Source organism: Hippoglossus hippoglossus, chromosome 22 (assembly GCF_009819705.1).
Source record: "Hippoglossus hippoglossus isolate fHipHip1 chromosome 22, fHipHip1.pri, whole genome shotgun sequence".
Lineage (NCBI taxonomy): Eukaryota > Metazoa > Chordata > Actinopteri > Pleuronectiformes > Pleuronectidae > Hippoglossus > Hippoglossus hippoglossus.
The window spans coordinates 4,413,780-4,434,791 of NC_047172.1; the positions used below are offsets into that span (position 1 = coordinate 4,413,780).

General features: G+C 43.3%; 2 protein-coding genes across 9 annotated transcripts in view; both read right to left on the reverse strand.

Annotated features, from left to right (window-relative positions):
- Window positions 1–21,012, reverse strand: part of pcnx1 (pecanex 1) — a 47,824-nt gene that overhangs the window by 4,430 nt on the left and 22,382 nt on the right. For 4 of the 7 annotated variants that reach the window (XM_034577288.1, XM_034577287.1, XM_034577286.1 and 1 more), the window contains 23 exons: window positions 19,866–20,037; window positions 18,738–18,848; window positions 18,435–18,526; window positions 17,879–17,988; window positions 17,339–17,444; window positions 17,132–17,224; window positions 16,805–16,955; window positions 16,428–16,569; window positions 15,937–16,114; window positions 15,651–15,759; window positions 15,231–15,360; window positions 15,081–15,139; window positions 14,717–14,932; window positions 13,860–14,113; window positions 13,534–13,764; window positions 13,092–13,192; window positions 12,662–12,812; window positions 12,335–12,565; window positions 11,958–12,232; window positions 11,662–11,840; window positions 10,828–11,261; window positions 10,148–10,288; window positions 8,630–9,925 (listed from right to left, as the gene is read on the reverse strand). In XM_034577288.1, coding sequence (XP_034433179.1) covers window positions 9,785–9,925; window positions 10,148–10,288; window positions 10,828–11,261; window positions 11,662–11,840; window positions 11,958–12,232; window positions 12,335–12,565; window positions 12,662–12,812; window positions 13,092–13,192; window positions 13,534–13,764; window positions 13,860–14,113; window positions 14,717–14,932; window positions 15,081–15,139; window positions 15,231–15,360; window positions 15,651–15,759; window positions 15,937–16,114; window positions 16,428–16,569; window positions 16,805–16,955; window positions 17,132–17,224; window positions 17,339–17,444; window positions 17,879–17,988; window positions 18,435–18,526; window positions 18,738–18,848; window positions 19,866–20,037 — 3,807 coding nt within the window. In that variant the 3' untranslated portion in view covers window positions 8,630–9,784. Of the gene's footprint in view, window positions 1–8,629; window positions 9,926–10,147; window positions 10,289–10,827; window positions 11,262–11,341; window positions 11,407–11,661; window positions 11,841–11,957; window positions 12,233–12,334; window positions 12,566–12,661; window positions 12,813–13,091; window positions 13,193–13,533; window positions 13,765–13,859; window positions 14,114–14,716; window positions 14,933–15,080; window positions 15,140–15,230; window positions 15,361–15,650; window positions 15,760–15,936; window positions 16,115–16,427; window positions 16,570–16,804; window positions 16,956–17,131; window positions 17,225–17,338; window positions 17,445–17,878; window positions 17,989–18,434; window positions 18,527–18,737; window positions 18,849–19,865; window positions 20,038–21,012 lie in introns of those variants that run through there. The other 3 variants (XR_004612831.1, XM_034577289.1, XM_034577290.1) reach the window with 3 other exon arrangements.
- On the reverse strand, window positions 441–7,493 carry lgmn (legumain). Of its 2 annotated transcripts, XM_034577338.1 has the most exons (14): window positions 7,407–7,493; window positions 6,965–7,146; window positions 6,117–6,214; window positions 4,630–4,711; window positions 4,425–4,507; window positions 4,244–4,319; window positions 3,963–4,025; window positions 3,724–3,790; window positions 2,981–3,099; window positions 2,597–2,686; window positions 2,277–2,486; window positions 1,963–2,133; window positions 1,574–1,641; window positions 450–889 (listed from the first exon to the last, which is right to left on the reverse strand). In XM_034577338.1, exons 2-14 carry the CDS (start codon window positions 7,106–7,108, stop codon window positions 847–849), a joined length of 1,314 nt encoding a protein of 437 aa, XP_034433229.1. In that variant the 5' UTR covers window positions 7,109–7,146; window positions 7,407–7,493; the 3' UTR covers window positions 450–846. The 2 variants fall into 2 exon arrangements, with proteins under 2 accessions (XP_034433228.1, XP_034433229.1); XM_034577337.1 differs by lacking the exon at window positions 7,407–7,493 and having other exon boundaries at window positions 441–889; window positions 6,965–7,108.

A 21,012-nucleotide genomic window follows, 5' to 3' on the forward strand; every position in this document is an offset into this window, starting at 1 on the left:
AAACATGTCAGTGGTCACAGATTCCTTTGATGTCTTAGATGTTGCAAAGATAAAAGATTTATACGATCTGAAGAGAAACAAGCAGTGGCGGCTGGCCAGTAGAGGGCGCTAGGGCACCGCCCTCCCTTGTGGAGTGTGTTTATTTATTTATTTTTTATTTCTTTATAAAAAAACTAATCTAACATTAACTATGATAACTTATTTATGTGTTTAAAATTCACAATAGAGTGTGTTATATAAAATATAAATAAATATGTTCAGTGAAAATGTGTGGGAAACGAGTGTTCAGGGCACCGTCTACGGTTCAGGGGCGCTGGGAATGTCGCCCATGAAGCAAAGACGAGTATCCAATAAGGGACTGTTGCTGGGGAAGATCTGCGTATAGCAAAGTAAATTTGGCAAAACCTGCAGTGAGGTTAATACATTAGAAACAAGGCTCATTTTAGATTAGTTTGTCAGATTTTATTTCAAGATACATCAAAGTCTCTTGAGGTTCAACTAACATTCAATATTGTGTGGTGTGACCTTAACATGTCAATCAAACATTCACGTCAAGCCTTCCATGCCACACATAAAGCTGAAAGCACAACAAATTTACAAATTTAAAAATAAATCAGAAGCAGTAAAACATGATCCACAAACCCAGGACAGGGGGGTTAGTGCAATTCATCATAAAAACACATTAAAATTCTCAGTTTAAAAAAAAAAGGGTGTTGATAAAACGGCAGCATCAAGTCCATGTCAGATTGATTCCTAAACAGTGCAAAGACAAACATCATCTTCTGAGGTTCTTCCACATGGAAGAAGCAGCCTGATCCAAGACTTGATGGATTTGTAGAACGATTTTCACTTGCTGAAATGACACACGGAGTCCATGGCCAGCTGGATTCTGCAGAGAGAAACACAACAAGATCACCCGTTACATTTAGTCTAGGAATGTAAAATGCATCAGCAATTCACTTTTATCTTATAATAGCAGCTTAGAAATTCTTTTGACTGTTTCCTCTTTCATTCCCACTCTTCACCCTGAACGTCTGTTCTATGTAACTTTGGTGAGTGGGTTCGATCTCCTGTGAGAAGTGTGGAACTGAACTGAGAGTCTCAGCTTTAATTGTCAGAATCAGGTCCAGTGAGTTGAAGAGTAAAGCTGAACTGTAGATCAGTTAAAAAGACTTAGAAGTTGTTAAAAACCAGGAAAATATGAACAGAGTTTGGTGGAATTGTCACAGCGGCAGATCTTCTGGATCATGGGTAATATCCACCGTTGTGTGGCTGCAGAGGGCGCTGTTGCTTGTTTAAAGCCCAAATACAGTTTCTGTGTTCATTGTAATGAAGGAACATGTCCTCAGTGCAACACTGTGGCTCATTGATGTGTTTTTAATAGTCTTTGGATAAAAATAGAGCTCTGTTACATAGTGGAATATGACACGTGTGGTTTCAGTTCAACAATTTTTTGCCAAAACTGAACTTTTATGGACAAAATTTCAACTGTATTAAGTAAAGAGATCCATTTTTCTAAATATGAAGCAACCCATTTTAAAGTCTGTTACATTAGGAGTGAATCTGACCGTACCTGTTTGCAGGGTATCCTCTCTCACACAGGTTCACCAGAGCATACAGATGCCTCAGAGCGTATTCATACTGAAACACAAAAGGGCATTGTCTTTGATAAACAGTGAGGGAAACTTTACAAGATTTAAACCTCCCCCTATGTATTTGTTGCATCTGAAATGTCAAATATTTCCCATGACAATAAAAGATGATACCAGTTTTAAAATACATGTGAAACTAGTCTGGTGTTTCCTCTTTTAATGCAGAACCAGACATGTGACATGTCACTCGTTTCAACCATTAGCTCCAGATGTAATCTCATCAACTACAGTGGCCACCAACACTTTCTGAGCAGGACGTCCTCAGTGTGATTTAAAGGAAAAGGAATCGACCCCTGCTGTGCGGCTCTACCTCGGTTTTGTGCCAGTTGAAGCAGTTCTGTTTGTAGTGTTTGACCGCAGCCTTGTAGCACTGGTGCTGGGACAGGTCGGCTCTTTCGTTGAAAACCACCTCAGCCTCGACCTTACTGCCGGTCACCTTCTCAACCACTCGGTGCATCGTCTCAGCGAGCATCTCCCTGACCTGAACACACACATGGTCACATGCCGTTAGAAATCTGGAACATTCTCAGTAATGAATACGTGCTCAGTTTGTGGGGTTACATCTGATTTGCATGGGGGGAAAAAGTCTCAGCCATAAAACCAGAGAGCTTGGTCAGTCCTTACCTTGAGGTGTGCGCTGATCTCCATCAGCATCCCCCTTGCAAATGCGATGTCATTAGAGGCCATCAGCTTCCTCTTGAGGATGGCCAGGGGAACGTCAGGGCTTGGGGTCAGATCCAGATTCCTAACGGGCTGCAGGGTCACTGAAGGAGCAGGTGGGCCGCCGGCTTTGTGGTCACCCTGGAATGTGTCCACCTTCATGTGGCCCAGCGTCTAAATGGAAAGTAAGAAACTCAGGATGAGTGATCGAAGGAGAGAAACACTCACTATTCGGCCAGTCGCAACAAACTTGTTAAGTCCATGTTTTCATTGGTTTCCCCCACCTTGTTCCCAAACTGCTGGACGTGGCTGGTGTTTGTGTGCCTCCGTACAATCTTGTACTGCTTCATCAAAGTTTCTTTGGCCAGGTCCTCCTGGAAACAGACAAAAAAAAGTGAACACCACAAACTGATTAAGACACTGATTATTTTGTTTGATCGATGGAGGTTGAGATTCTGCTGTGGGAGATATACTGAAAAATTTTGTTTTTAAACAACATGTGTATGCAAACGTTCCAGGAAGTTTCCTGCTGAAGATAAACAGCTGTTGGAAACTTTCACCACTTCCTTTTCGTGCCCATTTGTGACCCGGTGAAACAGAAAACCTCAATGGACTACATTTAGAAGTATATATATATACACATCAGTCAGTCATCAAGTGGCACCCACCACATCAGAGTCCTCCATCCAGTTCACGCTGTACCAGTCGCCCAGGTACGTCTCCCTCTTCTCGTCATAGTAACAGGCGTAAGAGGACTCATGGGAGTTGGATGCTGTGGTGGCGTACACTGCAAAACACAGAGACGTTCTCATGTTAGTGAGTGTGATCGATTTTAATTTTACAGCATGAAAACCTTAATAAGAATCACACGACAGTTTGTGAGTTTGACGCAGCTGAACTGTTGGTGGAGGTTTGTGCTCTTCTAAGGTCCAGTCTAGTTTTAACCTGATAACATGATTTGACGGGTGAAAGTAAAGTACAGAAATTCAAGGCTTTGGTTTCACACAATAAAACCAGAACTTTGATCCATTTCCTGTGCAGATCCAGTTAAGTTAAAGTGCACAGATAACAAGATGCCAAACCAGTGCTGACCTCAGTGGGATTTGTATTTATCATATTAACAATGATTTGTTCATGACAGAAGATGCAAAAAAAACTGAATTGAAAACTAAAAACAGAGTCTCCATCTTGTTGAGGAAATCCCAGCAGTTTATTCTGTCGATTTCTGACAGAGGTTTGGTTGTTTCAAATTCAGACGTAGGGGAAGTAAAACCATCACAAACCAAAAGGTACATTCATGCTGCAGAGGTTTGAAGTATTTCATCGGTCGATGCCGTTTATTGATCTGTGCTGAGTCAGTATCTCTTTTTTTTACTGGAAAGTGAATCTGGTGAGATAGAGTTCAACTTACCGTCAATGTCAGCGGGCAGAGGCTTCATCATTGACCCAGACTCACACGCCTCAATGTAAAACACCATCTGTCAATGTGAGAGAGAGAGAGAGAGCGAGAGAGAGAGCGAGAGAGAGAGAGAAAAACAAGTTACAATCTGATCATCACATGACTGTGTCACCTGCACACACACACACACACTGCAGGACATGTACACACACGTAGGCTTGTGAATCACACATGGGCTTGTTGCTGCGCACCTTTTTGTATTTCTTATTTTCATGCATGTATTTAATGGCTTCCTGAAGATCTTCAACATGGAGCTGCAGGAAGAGAGAAAGGAAAATGTAATTTTAAAAATTATATATATATATATATAATTTATATAGCTTCACATCCATCGCTCTTTATCATGGAAGATAATCATCTCACAAAACAAGCTGAACAACCTTTAAAAAGGTGTCTTGTTCCTATTTCATGGTTAAAAAGTAGCTTCTTTGTTTATTGCCTTCACAGAAGAAGGAAGTAAAACCCTTCTCACCTCATCATTGGGGAAAGCCAGAATACCAGGTCCCCCGTGGTCGGTGAAGTACACAAACACATGATCGTTGGGGCCGCTGCCAAGACAAAGAAATCAAGGTTAGAAAAAACAAACATGTGCCCTTGTTGAGTTTCGTGTGAGGTTCACGCCTCCACACCTTGTTTCATTTCAAATCACTTGCCTCTTCAACACTTTTCCTGAGCCCCCTTTGGCTGTTGAAGAATCTCCCTTCAGCACAGCCAGGAAGTTCTCCGGAGTCACATCCTGCAGAAGAGAAGGGCAACCAGTCCGAAGTAGTTGAGTTTGGTGTAGACATCAAACAAAGTACTGATTCCACAGCCCTGATTTAAACTCTTTTACAAATACACATGTGTTGAAGCACCTACATCCCCAGTGTAATCTTTAGGAACTCCCTTGTACACGTCTGTGCCATTCGGCCGGTTGATCACGATCCCAGGGGTCGGGTTCCTGGAAACAAAAACGTGAGGCAGATTTACAGAAGGAAGAGCAAATCGCTGACAAAACATATTTTGTGATGACAGGGCAACAGACGTATGATTCACCGATCAGGTGACAGGACGAGAAGCTCCACAGAGTTTCAACATTATTTCCCTATTCACCGCAGAATCTCAACAACGCACACGAGTGTATGTGAAACTGCAGAGTCACAGTGTGATCGACACACACAGATTTATTACAGTTCAGTAGAAATGTTATTTATTAACCACAAACCAACACATGCTGATACTGATGTCAGCAGGATACTGATATTAAACAAGACAAATCCAAGTTTCATAACCTTTCACTAAAACCTGACCTACATTATGTCAAGATATTACATTTTTAATAATAACAATAATATTCAACCTGTCAGGGTTATTACAACTTAATTAACCTGCTTCTTTCTCCAAGAGGTGGATTCACATCTAAAAACATATTAGTACAATATTTATTAGAGCCAAACTGATTTATGCGATATGAGCCTAAATTCAAGTTCTATGTACGTGGTTATATTTGTGTTTTCTTTTTGTTTATAGATATTTATTGTAAAGCTTATTGTTAATCTGTAAAATAATGGACAATTGTTGACTGACCAGCGCTAAAAGCTAATGGTGACTCAGCAAACTGATCAGTTAATCGACAGCGTGTTATCATAATCGATAAATCATTTAATTCAAGCCAAAATAACTGTGAGCAGCAGCCCTAGTAAATCATTCAGTGACGTGTGCAAGGAGCAAGTTCCAGTTTCTTTCTTTTTCTGCCTCTAATTTCCATTTTTTGTACATTTGAGCAGGTTTGTCGTGACTCAAGTTCAGTGAAGGCTCCTCATTTACAGTATCAAAGTCAAATACAGAGTAAAAAGTTTAGTTTCAAACTGGCCGACGACAGGACAAGTCCACACTGAACCTGTCAATCATTACTGTCCATACTGGTGTATTAACTGTGTATCAGAGCGTAACAATGATTCTATCTCCGACTGAAACTGACGGATCTGCTTTCACTGCCGCTCCCATCTTCAGTGTCCGTGTCAGTAACAAGACTCCGAGTCAGAGTCCCGGAGCAGAACTCAAATGAGTTTCTTGTGACTCCTCTCAGTGCGTCTCTTTAACTCGGGCTGTTTACTAGGCTGCTCTGAACACAGGGCCCACATTCCACAGAGACACAATGAAATGAGAAACATGTGCGTGTGAGATCACCCTGCGGTTTATTTACATGACTGCCAGGAATTACTTTCACAATCGATCAGCAAATTATTTTCTTGGCTAATAAGAACTGTTGAGACTTGAGTTTCGTTTCTTGATGTAGCATTTACGAAATTAAAGATTAAAGTACAGTAAAGGACGAAGGTAAAAACCAAAAAACAGCAACTCACTCTTCATTCTGAGCCAAGTCGTCGTACATCATGACCACGATCTGCTCGTCCGGGATCCCGTTGCTGTGGACGATCTGGTACGCATGGCAAGCATCCGCCTGAGGGAGAAGAAGGAGATCAATATGAGATTAGAGCTGCCCTTTGGATTAAAGACATCTTAAATTACATCAAGGTAATACAAAAAACTAAAACCATCAATCACACACTTGGGGGGGGTGGGGGTGTCAGTAAACAAACTCTGGGCAGTATGGACTCACTTTTTTCTCATGTTGTAGAAAAGTCTCTGCAGGTCCAGAGTTACTTCATCTACAGTAGCTTACATTTCTTCTTTCTTTCCCTCAATTCATTTGCAAAGCTTGTACTAATGAACATTGCCACATGTTGACGTAGGTGTTTACTAGTCTTTTTTTTTTTATAAATTGAACAATTCAAATAATATGACACTACAAGCACTAATAAGGAGCAGATGCAGCCAGATGGACAAATAAGCAAGAGACAAAACAAGACAATTAATTAATTAATTAATCATCTATTAATACAGTTTCTAAATTACGTTGTTGCATTCTTCTCTTTTGTTTGAGTTTCAGGGATTCGTCATGATTTTGTTTTTGCATTTTTCAACTTCATGTACTTGGATTTTCCCCCAGGATCAGAATGAAGGTCATTTTAGAAATAGTTGATGAGTCTTTTTTGGGAGAAGGTTTAAAGTTTGAAACAGTAACTTATAAATATCCACTGGATAAACAGACGAGATGAGATTAGAGCTGCACACATGATCTCTGACTCAGTGGATCTTATCACAGACCAAGGAGCCGGTCGGTCAGTCCCCCCCCCCCCCCCCCTCTCACCTGGTGTCTGTAGTTGTACCAACCATTGGAACCAGCCACGATCACCACCCAGTGCTTCCCAGCGTCCGGTCCCTGCTGCGGGGCGGGGAGAGCGGTGACCAGGCCGAGGCTCAGGCCGAGCAGGAGGAGCAGCGACGGACACATTCCCGTCTGTCAGTCGGTCGGTAGTGAGGGGGGGTGTCCTGGATGAATGAAGGAGACAATAAAACCTCAACCGGAACCATCAGGGTGAAACTTGAAATGAAAAACCAACTGGGAGCCGATAGATAAACAACAACAAGTCACATGGAAGTCACATGACGTCGCCTCTCCTGCTAGCCGCTAGCACAACAACGAGCTAACAGAACAAAACGTGACGCAGCGTAAAACAAAGCGCGACCGAACCAAACTCCTGCACGGACATTTTTATAATTCAGTAGTTTTATTGAGTTTTGTTTTTTACCTTGTTCACAGAGAAGCTGCGGAGAAGAAACTGAATAAAGCAGCTGCAGCAGCCGGTCGCTTATATATGACAGGGGGAGGAGCCGTTGATGAGCTGCAGCCAATCGGAGAGGCGCGGGGGGGCGGGGCCTTACTGTAAACACTCACGTCTATGGAGGATCGTGGTATGAACATGATGTGTTTACTGACCGTAGGGAAAACTGCACTTCCGCCAGATAAAAGGTTTCTATGAGAAAGTTATCAACTCTAAAGTGAACTCAAGTCCTAATACTGTGAAAACAATAATATCTATCTCTGCACAGCACCTTTCAAAACAGCTGTTACACAGTTAAGGAAATATAAAGATTAAAAATCAACAGTGTAAAAAGTAAACAGGGCTGTACATTATAAAAAAGTAAAATTTACATTATATACACCCTAAACCACCTAATAATAATAATAAGGTAATAAAGATTATAAGAACAACAACTTAAGTAAGTTGCATAAAATGGAAATATTCAAGTGAGGTACAAAAAGCAGAATTTTTATAAATACAGTACTTTAGTAATTCAACGCTGCTCCTCTAATATCAAAAACATCAAGCAGGTACAACCTAGACTTTAAACTTAGATAGTTACACATTCCTGCAGGCTCTGCACTTTCAATATTAAGAAGATATTAAATGCCACAATAAACAGCCAAGCTTCATTTAATCCGAGTTGGTTTACATCAATAATAAAAATACTTGTGTGGTAGATAAACACTCAGTTAGCAGTTCATCACGTCTAATACATCATCAGATCCTCCCTTCACGTAGGAAGAATGTTCAGCTTGTGTTGTAGAAGTTTTGATCACACTGTGTTTCTATCATTTAGCCTTTTATTTATAAATGTGATGGACGAAAATAGGAACATCTGAACGATGTACTTCACTTCAATAGCACCACAAACTCTGAAAAGACCATGAAGTTTAATAAGCACAGTGTCATATGATTTCCTCTGCAATAAACAAATCGTATAAACCAGAGGAGAAATATCACCTCTTCACTGCACCTGCGTATCACAAGTTTGGTTTTAACGTTCTGTCACGAAACATTTTGTACATTTTATGTCGATGACGCAGTTTCTTCTTCACCGACTGCAAACTGAGACTCAAACTAACAGCAGCGACTTGTCTGATCTGGAGTTTAGTCAAAACAGACCTTCAGGGGTCAATAACACGATACAGAAACAATCACAAGAGGCATTTTAAAGATGTCAGCAATAAATCAAACTTTTATTTCTCCATATAGAAAAGAATTAAGTTAAATAGCGAAACAGTCCATCAAAAATCTGGCATCTTGTTTTCAACCAGTGGTCCTTAATACATTAACCTTTGTCCCAAAATGAAAAAAAAAAGATATAACAAAGTGTAAATACCATGTTCACAGTAATAAATATTGAAAACAAAATCTTTTTTTTACATTTAAATTATATTTATATACATATATATATATATTTGTGTAAATATATATATACATACTATAAAGATATAGATATAATCATATACAGTAAAAAGTTATTTTCAAGTTTATCAAACATAAAATAGTAAAATAAAAATGGCTGAAAACAGAATGATGATTGCATTTATTGTTTCATTCCCAAGGCATCAGTCACCATGGCCATTCAGAGTCTGTAATAAATAAAATGTGATATCCTCTAAAGATTGTAGTGCATCACTGTAAATCAAACAACAAAAACTGTAGTGCAAGTTTATTTTTCTTTGCGCAAAGTAATCTTGCAAATGTCAAACTTATCGAAAACGGAATGACAACAATGAAAACAGAGAAGTTTGCTCAAAGTCTTTAACTTCAGGCTGTTCTGCACCACAACGTTCTCCGTCGTCTTGGCAGCAGAAAACAAAAAAAAGCTTTCACATATAGAAAAACCGTGGCAGATATTCAAAACCAGGCTTATTTGGCAAATTATTTCAAAGACAAACAAAACACAAAAAAAACTCTCCAAAGGCTTTTTACACTCATCTCTGTCATAATTGACCAAAAACAAAAAATAGTCGATGAAATGCATAGAAATTAATTACCAGTAGCAAGAAGTAACGTAAGGTTTTTTTACTGTCATGCAGCATTTCTGAGACGCAAAGCAAGGCAGATACTGTAGATGTGTGTATCGATGTAGTAAAGGATGTTCAACGAATGTCGGCTCTGCCTCCGCTTGCACTTTTCCCTGGCTTCCGTTCCCCCTCAGTGATAAGGAACGGGGGGGAGGGGGGGAGGCCTCCCGTTTCCTGTTTGTCTGCAGGCTCCTCGTTCTGCTGAGAGCCAGAGAGGTTTGGCTTCGTCTTGTGTGTGTGTGTGTGTGTGTGCGTGTGCGTGTGTGCGTGTGATGTACGCGCTTGCTCGTCTCAAACCTCTGCACCCAGCTCAATGATCCCAGTCTCAATAATGGGCACTAGCTTATCGTCCACCTGTACCAGCAGGATGGTCTTGTCGATATGGGAGCGATTGGCTGGTTCTCGGCTACAAGGCACCCACCGGTGAATCACCTGCAGGGGGCAACACAGCGAGCGGCTTGGTGAGAGGAAGCATCCAATCAAAGTTATGAGGCGTTTTATTACAGAGCAAGTAGGTCACAGAGGGTGTGATAGGTCGAAGACACAAGTATAAACGACATGATGATGACATAATCATATTTACAGTGTGTGAGCTGAATAGAAAACTTACACTCACTACAACAGTCTGTGTCTGTGTGTGTGCTAAGAACTTACATGTCCTTCCATGCCCTCCAAAGGGCTCCAGTCCCTCCAGCAGGTCCGTCCTGCTCTCAGTCTCATGGTCTCCTCAGGCCACTGCAGCTCCTTCCTCTTCGATAAGTTGATGGTCTCCAGCACCTGACTCACGTCCACAATCTGGACCACACCATGGAACAGAAACAAAGAAGTAAGCATCAGAGGTTGCAGACTCTGAGGTGAGGATGCAGATGAAGAGGATTCGGCCCCAAGCAGCAGTGTAACTAGAAACTTGATTTCAGGGCATCGTGAAGCCTTGTGATGAAGATGATATGCACCGAGGGCAACATAATAAAGTGATTGTTCTTCAATAGAGTATTAATCTAATTTCAGAATTATACAAGTAGAACATGGTAAAAATAGAAACTTCTAAAAAACCTCTATGTAACAGAATTTAGTTTGTATATTGATATAAGCAGTTTTTTTCCCTAGCTCAGTCACCAAATGCTTGTTTTACAGGGTAAATTGTAAAATCAGCAATTTATTTAAAGTGTATACGTTGCATTATCAGAACTATTTTCTGAAAACTCTCACAAACTTGTCAGACTTGTCAAAGGTTTTCTGACACTGAATATCTGCTGCTTCATTTTAAATGACAGAGCTTTCTTTTGTTTTTTGGATGTGATTATCATTGCAGCTTTTCTGCGGTCTTCACAAACCTGCACTCTGTAGGAGATGTCGTCTCTGCGCACAGTGGAGACGGTGGGGTTGTGTTGCTGCGGGTGGTGGTGGTGGTGGTGGTGATGCTGGCTGAGGGGATCCGTCACGGTGCTGCACATGCCGTCGTTGCCCAGGAGGCCCACCAGCGTGTGGCGTTTGCAGGGAGGGATGCTGTGGCTGGACAGGGAGGCGGAGGGGCCGGCGGGGTCGGAGGTGGAGCCCAGGCGGAGCTGCAGGGAGGTGGGGAGCGTGCGCAGGGACAGCTGGCTGGTGGAGGAGCGGCGACAGGGCTCCAGGCCTGTGGCGGAGGTGCGCAGGGAGGAGTGACGGCTGCTGCTGTAGCGGTAAGAAGATGACTGGCTGGCAACGGAGGCGCGGGCAGGAGAGTGTCGGACCAAACCAGACTGAACTGACTGGGAACTTTGACTGGTGCCTGATCACAGGGAGGAGGAGTCAGACATAGAACACATGAAATTAGACTCTTTCATTAGACCTTCACTGGCGATTAAATACCCTAATTATTGTCCAGCTGAAGATCACCTTGATGGGTTAATTTCTCAGATCTAAGGAAGCCTCACCTGAGGAAGAGAATTGAAAATACAACTGATTCTACGGGTTTAATAATACTTACTCTGCATTCACATCTGTCCTTCAAGGATTTGTGTATTAATGCAGTTTAGATAACTGATAATTAACACTACTGCCATGGAACTGACATCCTCACGTGATTTTATGTGCATAAACCTTTTCACAGTATTTCACAGATTTTATATTTTACTGTGGCTCCAGAGAAATGAACATTTATCTGATGATCCGATGAGAGTGGCTCTTACCCAGAGGATGAGGCTGGTACGAGTAAGGGGGAACAGGCCCAGACAGACCACCCTGTGACACGGAGCTCTGCTGAGAGTCCCCCCCAGTCCCATTCCCACTGCCACTGGACAGCCCCCCCGCATCTGGATCCTCAATGTTCCCTCCACTGTTACAGCCGGCGCCGCAGCCTTTCCGTAACCTGAGAGAGAAAATACAGATAATAACTTAACACTCGAGTCAGATTTAACTAAGAGGATTGAGGGAAAAGATCAGAGATGTGTATAACAACACTTCAAAAGCTGATCTCTCTACCAACCTGTGCCAGGTGCTGACGACAAAGTTGCGGATGTTTCCGATGCTGATGGGCCCTCCCAGGATGTGTCCGAGCTGGGGGTGCGAGTTGCAGTAGGAGGTGGTCAGTGGAGACACGTAGATGGGATAACCGATGGGCTGGTCACAGGAGGAATTGATCATGTTGCGTAGAGCCTGCTTGGCGTTCTGGATGCTGCCGCGCTCTGGGTTTCTGTTTCTTAAGAAGACCAACTCCTGCTGCTGCCCGGCCCAGAGACCTCGGACACATTCTTTATTCACCTGGAGCACGAGAGGAAAGATCACTTTAAATATCATATCTTTGAACTAGTGATAATGAATTAATCAGACTTTATGTAATTCAAAATGTGTCGTAGTTCCCACCTTGATGACACGGAAGCTAAGGTAGCGTCGATTCAGCATAATGATTTTGTACTCGTTGGTGCCTTCGTCGAGGACGTGGCGCAGGGCGAGCAGCGATGGGGAGTTGGACAGCACGGCGCTCCTCCAGGCGGGGTCACCCTCGTGTGCGATGACGAGGTTCTGCTGGTGGGAGGAGATGGCCTCGAAAAGAACCGCTGGCTCGTCGTACTCATCGGGGGATGTGAAGTGGTCCTGACAGGGAGGGGACAGGAAGCGTGTTGAGAACGAAGCTACAGCTAAAGCTAACGCCGTGTGGTACCGACAACACGACAACCTGCAGAGTCTCACCTGGTGCAACTTGAGAGACATTCGAATTCCAGGCACCACGACTTTCCTGAGCAGTTCCATGTCGGCGAAGATCCACTCATCTCGTATTGAAGAGATGCGGAAATCTCCTTTAAACAATGCGTGAAGTCCGTAAAGGAAAGACTCCAGATTACTGTGATGGAAAGGAAAGAGGAAAGACATATGAGCATTATTAAAACTGTTACTTTAACTGTTTATCCAGAGACAGAAAGGAGAGAAGAAAAGAAAACACCTCAACAAGTGTATGAGAATTTATGTGCATCTATTTGGGCACAAATGTCTTTTTTACTTATTTATCCATTTTATTCTGGGAAAGTTAAAAACGAAACATTAAAGGTATTAAATCCCTAGAATTAAAAGTGATGTTGTTGTTCTTATAAAACACTAAGTATGAGAAAGATTACTCAATAACCTGGACATATGATGAGCCGCTGTTCCCAGAGCTCTTCTTCCCAGCACACACAGGCCGAAGCAGAGCAGCACCAGAGGCGAGTCTTTCTCACTGTCCAGCGGCTAAAAACAAAAAGCAGCAACAGGAAAGATAAAACAAACTCCAATGTCATGAATGGACTGATTTTCTGAGTGAAACACACATTTTTTATGTTGCCTTTCTTCATTCATTCAAAAATGTCATCTGATAACAACTGACGAAAGTACAGCATCCCTCAGGGAATTAATGACACGCGATGAAAGTGGTGCTGTGAGGCTCTGAGGATCTTTGAAGCTGCTTCAAAAAGAAACCTCACATCTTTAAACTGAGCCAGTGGTGTGAGAGACTTCACGTGAGGGATCATATTATGAGATATTTCATTCATTCCATCTGTAATGGGTCGGACGAAATAAGGCAGCGTTACCTTGGCCCTTCGAGAGTTGCAGTACTGGATCCAGCCCAGGTACACGCAACAGAAACTGTCCCTGGAGATGCCTGCGAGCCGATGGTCATAGTCCTCGTCGATGTTGGGATTGAAGGTGGGGTCCAGGTCCACGTAGTTCCTCTCGCCACAGGCCTGCAGGCCGTCCTTCATGGTCTCATTAGCCAGCCACTCTTCCAGTTTGGGGGAGGCGATCACATAGTAGATGATACCCTGAGGCCGGAGAGGGATGATGCATTTTTTTGTAACATTTTATACTTTAAAAGTCAGACCTGCTCTGACAAACAGTCCAGGGACGTTCTACAAACCTTGACATAGTAGGTGGTGAGGATGCGTCGCAGATCAAACACTTGCAGCATGGAGGCGGCGCTGTTATCTGTGATGCTGTAGCCCTCCAGCACGTATTTGGTGACCAGCACCTCCCAGGCCAGCCAGCGCTGGCCGAAGGCAGCGTTAAAGGACAGGATGTGAGGAAGGTGACCCGGCTCGCAGCAGCAGCAGCCCTCGTCTTCCTCCACCCCCTCAGTGATGGCCTCCACTTCCCTCTGCTGACAGTAAGTTCCTGAGGAGCAGAAATGAACAGGTTCAAGATACAAACACTGCTTGTGTGGAAACCTCAGGTCATTTCTGTAAACTGTGCTTTGTTCAAACTGGCAAATTGAAAAAGGATTGAAAAACGGTTTGAACGTGATCTTTTTTATTTTTACTGTAAGAAAACTGTGACTGTTTATATTGAAAACTGAAAAACTGCTGACAGGCCGTTGGTGATGTGTCACGAGGAGTGTCTGCAGTTCTGTTAAACGTTCACCGCGTGTCACAGGTTTGTTGCGCAGCAGCACTGCTGGCTGACCTACACACAGTAATGCTGATGAATAACACACAGGAGGGTTTTACTGGAAGACAAACCACAACCAAACTGGAAGATTCTGAGGAACTGGTGAATAATCCTCATTCAATTCATCTAAATCCAGAACTAAAACAATTGATGGGGTTTGGTTTAACCCTGCTTGAGAAAACAAGTGGTAGAATTATGATGGTAAGACCCCTGACTACTTTTTACCTCCATATCTTTGACTACCACTGATTCATTTATCAGTAATCCAGTGGGAAATTAATCTGAACAAAACTCCTGACCAATCTGGCGTCACGCATGTTCTCTCCTCACCTCTGAACTCCAGCCCCCGCAGCTGGAAGGTGACCAGGCCGTTGCCGATCTCTATAAGGTGCACCAGCGCGTTCAGGTAGTCGGAGGCCAGGATGAAACAGTCCCCAGTGCTGAAGTTTCCCCAGCGGCCCAGCAGGAGGTCTCCACACAGGCTGTGCTGCAGGGAGCGGGTGAGGTGCTCATAGAAGATGGAGTTCAGATTGTTGTCGTCGGAGCCTTAAGGAGGAAAGAAAAAACGACAAAAAGATTACATCAGGGTTAAAGCTTTGTCTTGTTAAAACACTTGTCAACTTAAAGTCAATTCATACACGAGTAACAGTCCAGAGAACAATTGTTTAAATTAACTCAAATATCACGTCCTCACCTGGATTTCTGTCCAGCTGAGAAGCCAGCCGAGTGTTCGAGTGATCCACTCTTTTTGTGCTGTTAAAAGTAAATAATAAATCACATATCAGAAGCTGAAACTTTACTTGATTTGAACAGGGAAAAGTATTTCTCATTTTATTTTGCCTACTTGTAATCTCTCTCCCAGAACTTGACAGGGCGGACATAGGAGGTGATGAAGATGGCACTGCCGAGGAACGGGTTGAGGGGAGTGGAGAAGACAGCTGACACCACAGCCTGGACAAACAGCATGGCAGAGTCTGGAGGGGCTCCAGTCAAGGATCACCAGAAATATACTCTGCTTTAATAAACTGTAATATCAGCGGATATAACATTTCAATGCACTCAAGATACCATTTATAAACACATGTTAAATAAAGTTTCATCAAATCAAACACCAACTATATGAAAGAAAACTACGTCAGAGTTGAATCAACACAAAGAAGAATTAGAAGGTAGGAATTACAACAGTGCTGTGGTTGTGCTGGTGTGAAACCTGTGACACACGCTGCAGAATATATTACGCTAACAGGCGGCAGAGAGAGGATACGAGGCACAGCGAAGGGCTGAGCAAAGGCGTGGAAAGCTGAGCCCCATGTGATCTGCCAGGGAGCGATGTAGGTGTAGACAAAGTGCAGCTTGTAGAACAGCTCCCACAACTGTGAAAAAAACCCAAACATGAATCAGTGCTTCAAAAAGGAGACAAAGGTCAATTCAGTACAGATAACTGCACAGAACGTGGTTATAACTTCCCCTGACGAGCACAAAACCACCTATATGTCTGCATATAAAGGTCTCTTGTGTAAGTTGTGTAGGTCAATATCCTTTCCCCTCACCTTGCTGAAAACAATGGACATGAGGAAAAGGTCGAGCAGCAGCGTCTCAGACAGGTGACGGTAGTCGAAGGTGAAGAAGAGGATGGTGAAGAGGATGGTCACATATTGGTACGTCGGACTGCTGTAAGACGAACGCAGCAGCTTCAGACCGGCCACCGTGATCATCAGAGCGCCGACCCTAGACAACGTAAACACGAGGAATGTCCGTCAGAGACCAGAGATCAGTCTAATCAGTGAAGTAAAACTTGAGACAGTAGCTACTAGCTTAGTTTAGGAAAAAGATTGGAAACCGGAACCAGCTCCTCGACAAATTGTGGTTTTAGTTACCAGGAAACTAGAGGAAACTCCAACTAATTCTCTTTAGAAGTAAAATATCTGCTTTACAGGTTTTCAGACTATGGAATCACAAAGAATAACCACAGATGAACCTCAAACTCAAGAGTAGAAGAAACATTAGGGACGAGCCGATGGAAAACAGGGAGAGCTCTCACTCTGTATCGAGCCTCTTCGGGCTGGCGAGCTCTCTGGCGCTGCCACTCAGCTCATTGAGGATGACGAGGGGATAGAGAACGTTCTTCTCCACAAACAGCAGCCACACGTGGAGCTTTTCAAACCACATCACATGAGCCGCATCTGACGACACAGACAGGGGGGAGTTATCATTACTTGATATTACATCAGTGTCTTGTCATAATCATTGTATTAAAGAGACACAGAATGAGAAAGAAGTGATCAAATAACACGACCGAAAGAAAAACATTGTTATTCCATATTTGTTTTTACAACATAGCTTTAAGATTTCTTAAGATGCGACTTAGAAACAAAGCAGTGATGCAGAGAGCAAAGTTTCTGTTTGTGCTGAACTCACCCCGGACTTCAAACTGGTAATACTCCTTAGTTTTCAGCAGCGGGTGAGAGAAGCAGTACCAGGGCAGCTGCTTGCGGACTTGAGGGAGCAGGTAGTGGGTGAGCAGCCCCACCGTCCCCAACAGAGCATACAGGACATAACTGAGGAAAGGCTGAGGGACACAGAGACCAAATTAATACCTCTACACATTTAGTATGTGTCTACAAGCACAACTTTAACTATACTACATGCAAAGTGTGACGTCGATGATCGGTTCTTGAGCTACGAGAGTCTCATACAGACGGAGATATCTGGAATGATTCGATTGACTGAAAATGTTTCCTTTACCTGCAGTGCGATGAACACTGTGCTGACGTGGATGGCAAAGTAAAGGACAGCGATGACCACACAGACGATCAGGTCCGACTGCAGACGCTCGTTCTGTCAAAGGACACATCGGATATCGGTTTGGCTTTAACAACTGCAATCGTGCATCTGATCATCTTAAATGACCACTCCTGGTGTTAATGACATTATTACTGATGGTCAGCTCACCACTGAGGCGCGGAGCTTCTCAGGCAGAGGGTCCTGCACTTCTGACAGAGGGTCCTCCGGGTTTTTGTCTTTCAAATTGGGTAAAACCTTGGACTGGATCAGCGAGCTGTAAAGCAAGAAGCAACGATATTAGCTGCTTCAAAACACCACGGATCTCCTGTGGGGGAGTTTATCTCCGAGGGAATGTATAATGTAATCACTCCCTGTTGACACTATTGTGTGAGACAGTTTCAACTGAGCATTTTTTGAAAATCCCCTTCTGAGATAATCCTCAGCATATGTACGAGGAGCAAAGTCACAGATTATTCTTTAATGTGGATTTCTGTCTGGCTGACGGCTCGAGCACTTAGTGGAAAACACTTTGGGTTTCTGCCTGTTTAAGTGCCAGATGGACGAGTTCAACATCATGACAACCCGAAGCTGGAATTTTAAAACATGTTCAGGCAGGTGTTGGAGTTCCACTTTTCATATTTATTCCCCTGTGAGTCACATCAAACCAAAGACTGACTGAATTGTGTTTGTGCACGGCTGTGAACATACATGAGGACGGAGGGGTCGCTGCTCTGTCGGCTCAGGTGGTAAGACACTGCCACCAAGAGGCCGCAGAAGACGGAAAACAACACAGGGATGTGATGGGGCTCCCAGGTCTCCTGAAAGACGGAGAAGGACAAGGTTTCAATAGATTTGTTATTTTGTGCTTCTTCCATTTTTTAAGACCAAACGCAATGAATGTAGAAGCTTATAATGCTGATGGCAGATGTGAAATGATTTGTGATGTTTTTCCAGAGCATCACTGTGAAAATATAACAATAAAAAGTTGAAAAATACTTCTTCAATGTAGAAATGTAGGACGCAAGATACAGAAAAGTTATTTTTAAGCTTCCCAAAAGTTTTTGGAGATGACTCACAGAATAATCTCAACTATAATGCTGCTATAATATTGAGGTCCTCTACTGTCAAGTCAGAATTAAAATACAGTGCTGCTTATTAACTGTAGGACATAGTTATACATTGCGATTAATCTGTAATTTCTGTCATCAGAGTAGGTTTTTTATCACAGTTCCATGAAATCCAGCTAAGTGTGTTTCCCCCTCACCTTCAGAGCTCCGTAGCAGAAGCCGTAGAGCAGCGCGACGGTGACGACGCTGCGCAGGATGCTGTACAGCGCTGACAGGAGGCTGGTGGAGGCTGCGGGGGAGTACAGAGAGGATGTCAGCAGTGAGACCACTGGACCTGACGGGCATCAGGCCAGGCAGAATGCAAATCAGCACTTTCAAACCTTTCCCATCAAAGTATAATCAGGCGTGACAGTGTCTATGAGTGTCTGTTGTTTCGGGCTGCAGAGGTCAGAGACCCCCCCCCCCCCCGTGGAGAAATTGATCATCTACAAGTCGCTCACCGTTGCCCCCGAACACGTGGATGTCCAGCTGCTCGAACAGGTACATGACGAACGTGTTGACTTGCGGCAGCAGCCCCACGAAGAAGATGATGGGAAAACACAGAGTGAAAACTGCAGGAAGACAAACACAAGGGGACAGTGTGATAAAAATCAAACATCGGACAGTTTATGCATTTTCTTTTATTGGATTTTTAATTATCCAGACATCAGGTTTGAGATTATACAGACGACAGCGACTTGGCGTTTATTGTTCTGCGTCTTTGGCTCGGAGCTACAAACGTTATTGGGTAATATTGGTGCACAGCTGCATCTCCGAGGGCAACTGCAGAAATTGCTTCTGATTGTGGTTTGATGAAAGGTGGGGTTAATATCCTCTGAACAAATAAACATTGCATTTAGAGGATGTGGCTCAAACACAATTATCACTTCTGGCTCACGGCGACCTGCTCAACTCGTCCTGCAGCCAGAAGTCGATTTGTCTCTTGTGATGAGACTATTTACTTGTGAAAGTAATTAAAGCATAGAAGTGAATTCTCATGTTTTAAGAGCAATGTTCAACCGTTTAGTGATACTCCAGCTGAAACGTAGGTGTTTTTTGTCTTTGATTATTTTGTAAATTAAAAACAAGCACATTTCTGTTTCTGTTAAATAATAGAACATGTTTCCATCCGTCTCTGTCTTGGACAAATTTAGGAGAAATGTATTTAAGAGATTGTGGATTTACTGTCAGTCCCCAAACTCTGCAACAGTCTTCCTGTTGGTATTTGTCTTGCAACGGAAATAACTTATTTTTACTCATTCTCTTCATATACATGGGAACAAAAGTGGGTCCCAACACTGACACAATAACAACAGACACAGGTGAAAACATAACCTACTTGTTGGAGGTAAAAGTTTTTACTAAAATGACTTAACGGACAATGAATAAAAACTCTTGTCAAAAGTGTGCATGTGCAAGGATGTGCTTTGTATGTTCAAAACTTTGTCTTTCTTTCTGTTCCTGGTCATCTATATGGTATTTGGCATGTTTTTTGAAAAGTGCCATACAAATAAAGAATGTGATTATATGTAATATCACTGCACATAGCGATGGCAGTGGAACACGACGCTCGGCTGCCGCTGTCTTACCTATGACGAGGTCCCGGGCCGAGGCGAGCACCAGGGAGCTGGTGAGGGCGACGCCGTACAGGGTGATCCGGGATGAAGTGGTCCTCAGGCTGCCGTAGTGGAGCAGCCAAATGAGGCCACAGCACAGGCAGAAGTAGACAGGCCGGCTGTACGCTATGATACGATTATGGCCCTGCAGGGAGAAGGGTATGATGTTGTAAGTGGTTCGTTACAGAAGCTGGACTTTCTCTTTGTGGACCAGTGCGGCTCAGTATTCAGCACACAAACCCTGAATATTAAAGTAAGAAAAAAAAAATTCTCGGAGCTGCCAGCAAACACTACTGTAGTAAAAATATGTGCCCTCACGTAGAACAAAATCATATTTTACGACATCATCCATTAAAATTATCATTCTAATAAGGCATTATAATCAGTTCAGCAGTATCAGTGCCACATGGACCCTTCAGACAGTGACACAGGTTTACAGAGGTAGAGGATGGAGTCTGAGGTTTTACAAGAGATGAAGAACACTCGTCTGCTGTGAGCAAATTTCAGCCCGGGAGGCTGCGAGCTGACCTGCTTTTTCACCAACACTTTACGCACCAACAATCAGATTAAATAGGCCAGGATTTCTCAAAATGTGTCAACAACGTCGGGGAAAGAGAAAAGGCGAGAACACTTGGAGGTGAGATGAGGTGAAGGAAAGGGGGGGGGGGATGACACGACGGGGAGAGTGGTGGAAGGAGAGGAGGAGAAAGGTGGATACAAACAGAGTGAGAGAGAGAGAGAGAGAGAGAGAGAGAGAGAGAGAGAGAGCGGTGGTCTGAACTCTGGCCGGCTATTTAAAGCTTGTGCCTGCAGCGGAGTCGAAGCTGCATTAATAAAAGACGCCGTTTCAGAGCAGGCCACTGACGCAAGGGAGGGAGGAGCCGCACAGAGCCACGGGGGGGAAAAGCAGCAACACTTTCAAGAACCACAACAGAGAAGGGAAAAAAAAAACACAGAACAACGACGACTGGTCACATTAGACATGGAAGGAGATTGACTCTATCTGTTTACTGATAAAAGTGTAAAGGTCAAATTCTCCATAGTCACAGAGATGTTTTGTTTTTTTACATTTGGCACTTGTGAATGCAGGTTGTTCCCAGTGTGAACTCTCCAGGAATTT

Bases quoted from the DNA above. Each gene is read 5' to 3' on its own strand.
- lgmn (XM_034577337.1), bottom strand. From the start codon at position 7,108: ATGTGTCCGTCGCTGCTCCTCCTGCTCGGCCTGAGCCTCGGCCTGGTC. The intron at 3,791-3,962 runs GTGCGCAGCAAC...TCACATTGACAG, and splicing joins AAAATAAGAAATACAAAAAG to ATGGTGTTTTACATTGAGGC. The intron at 2,134-2,276 runs GTAAGGACTGAC...GTGTGTGTTCAG, and splicing joins AGATCAGCGCACACCTCAAG to GTCAGGGAGATGCTCGCTGA.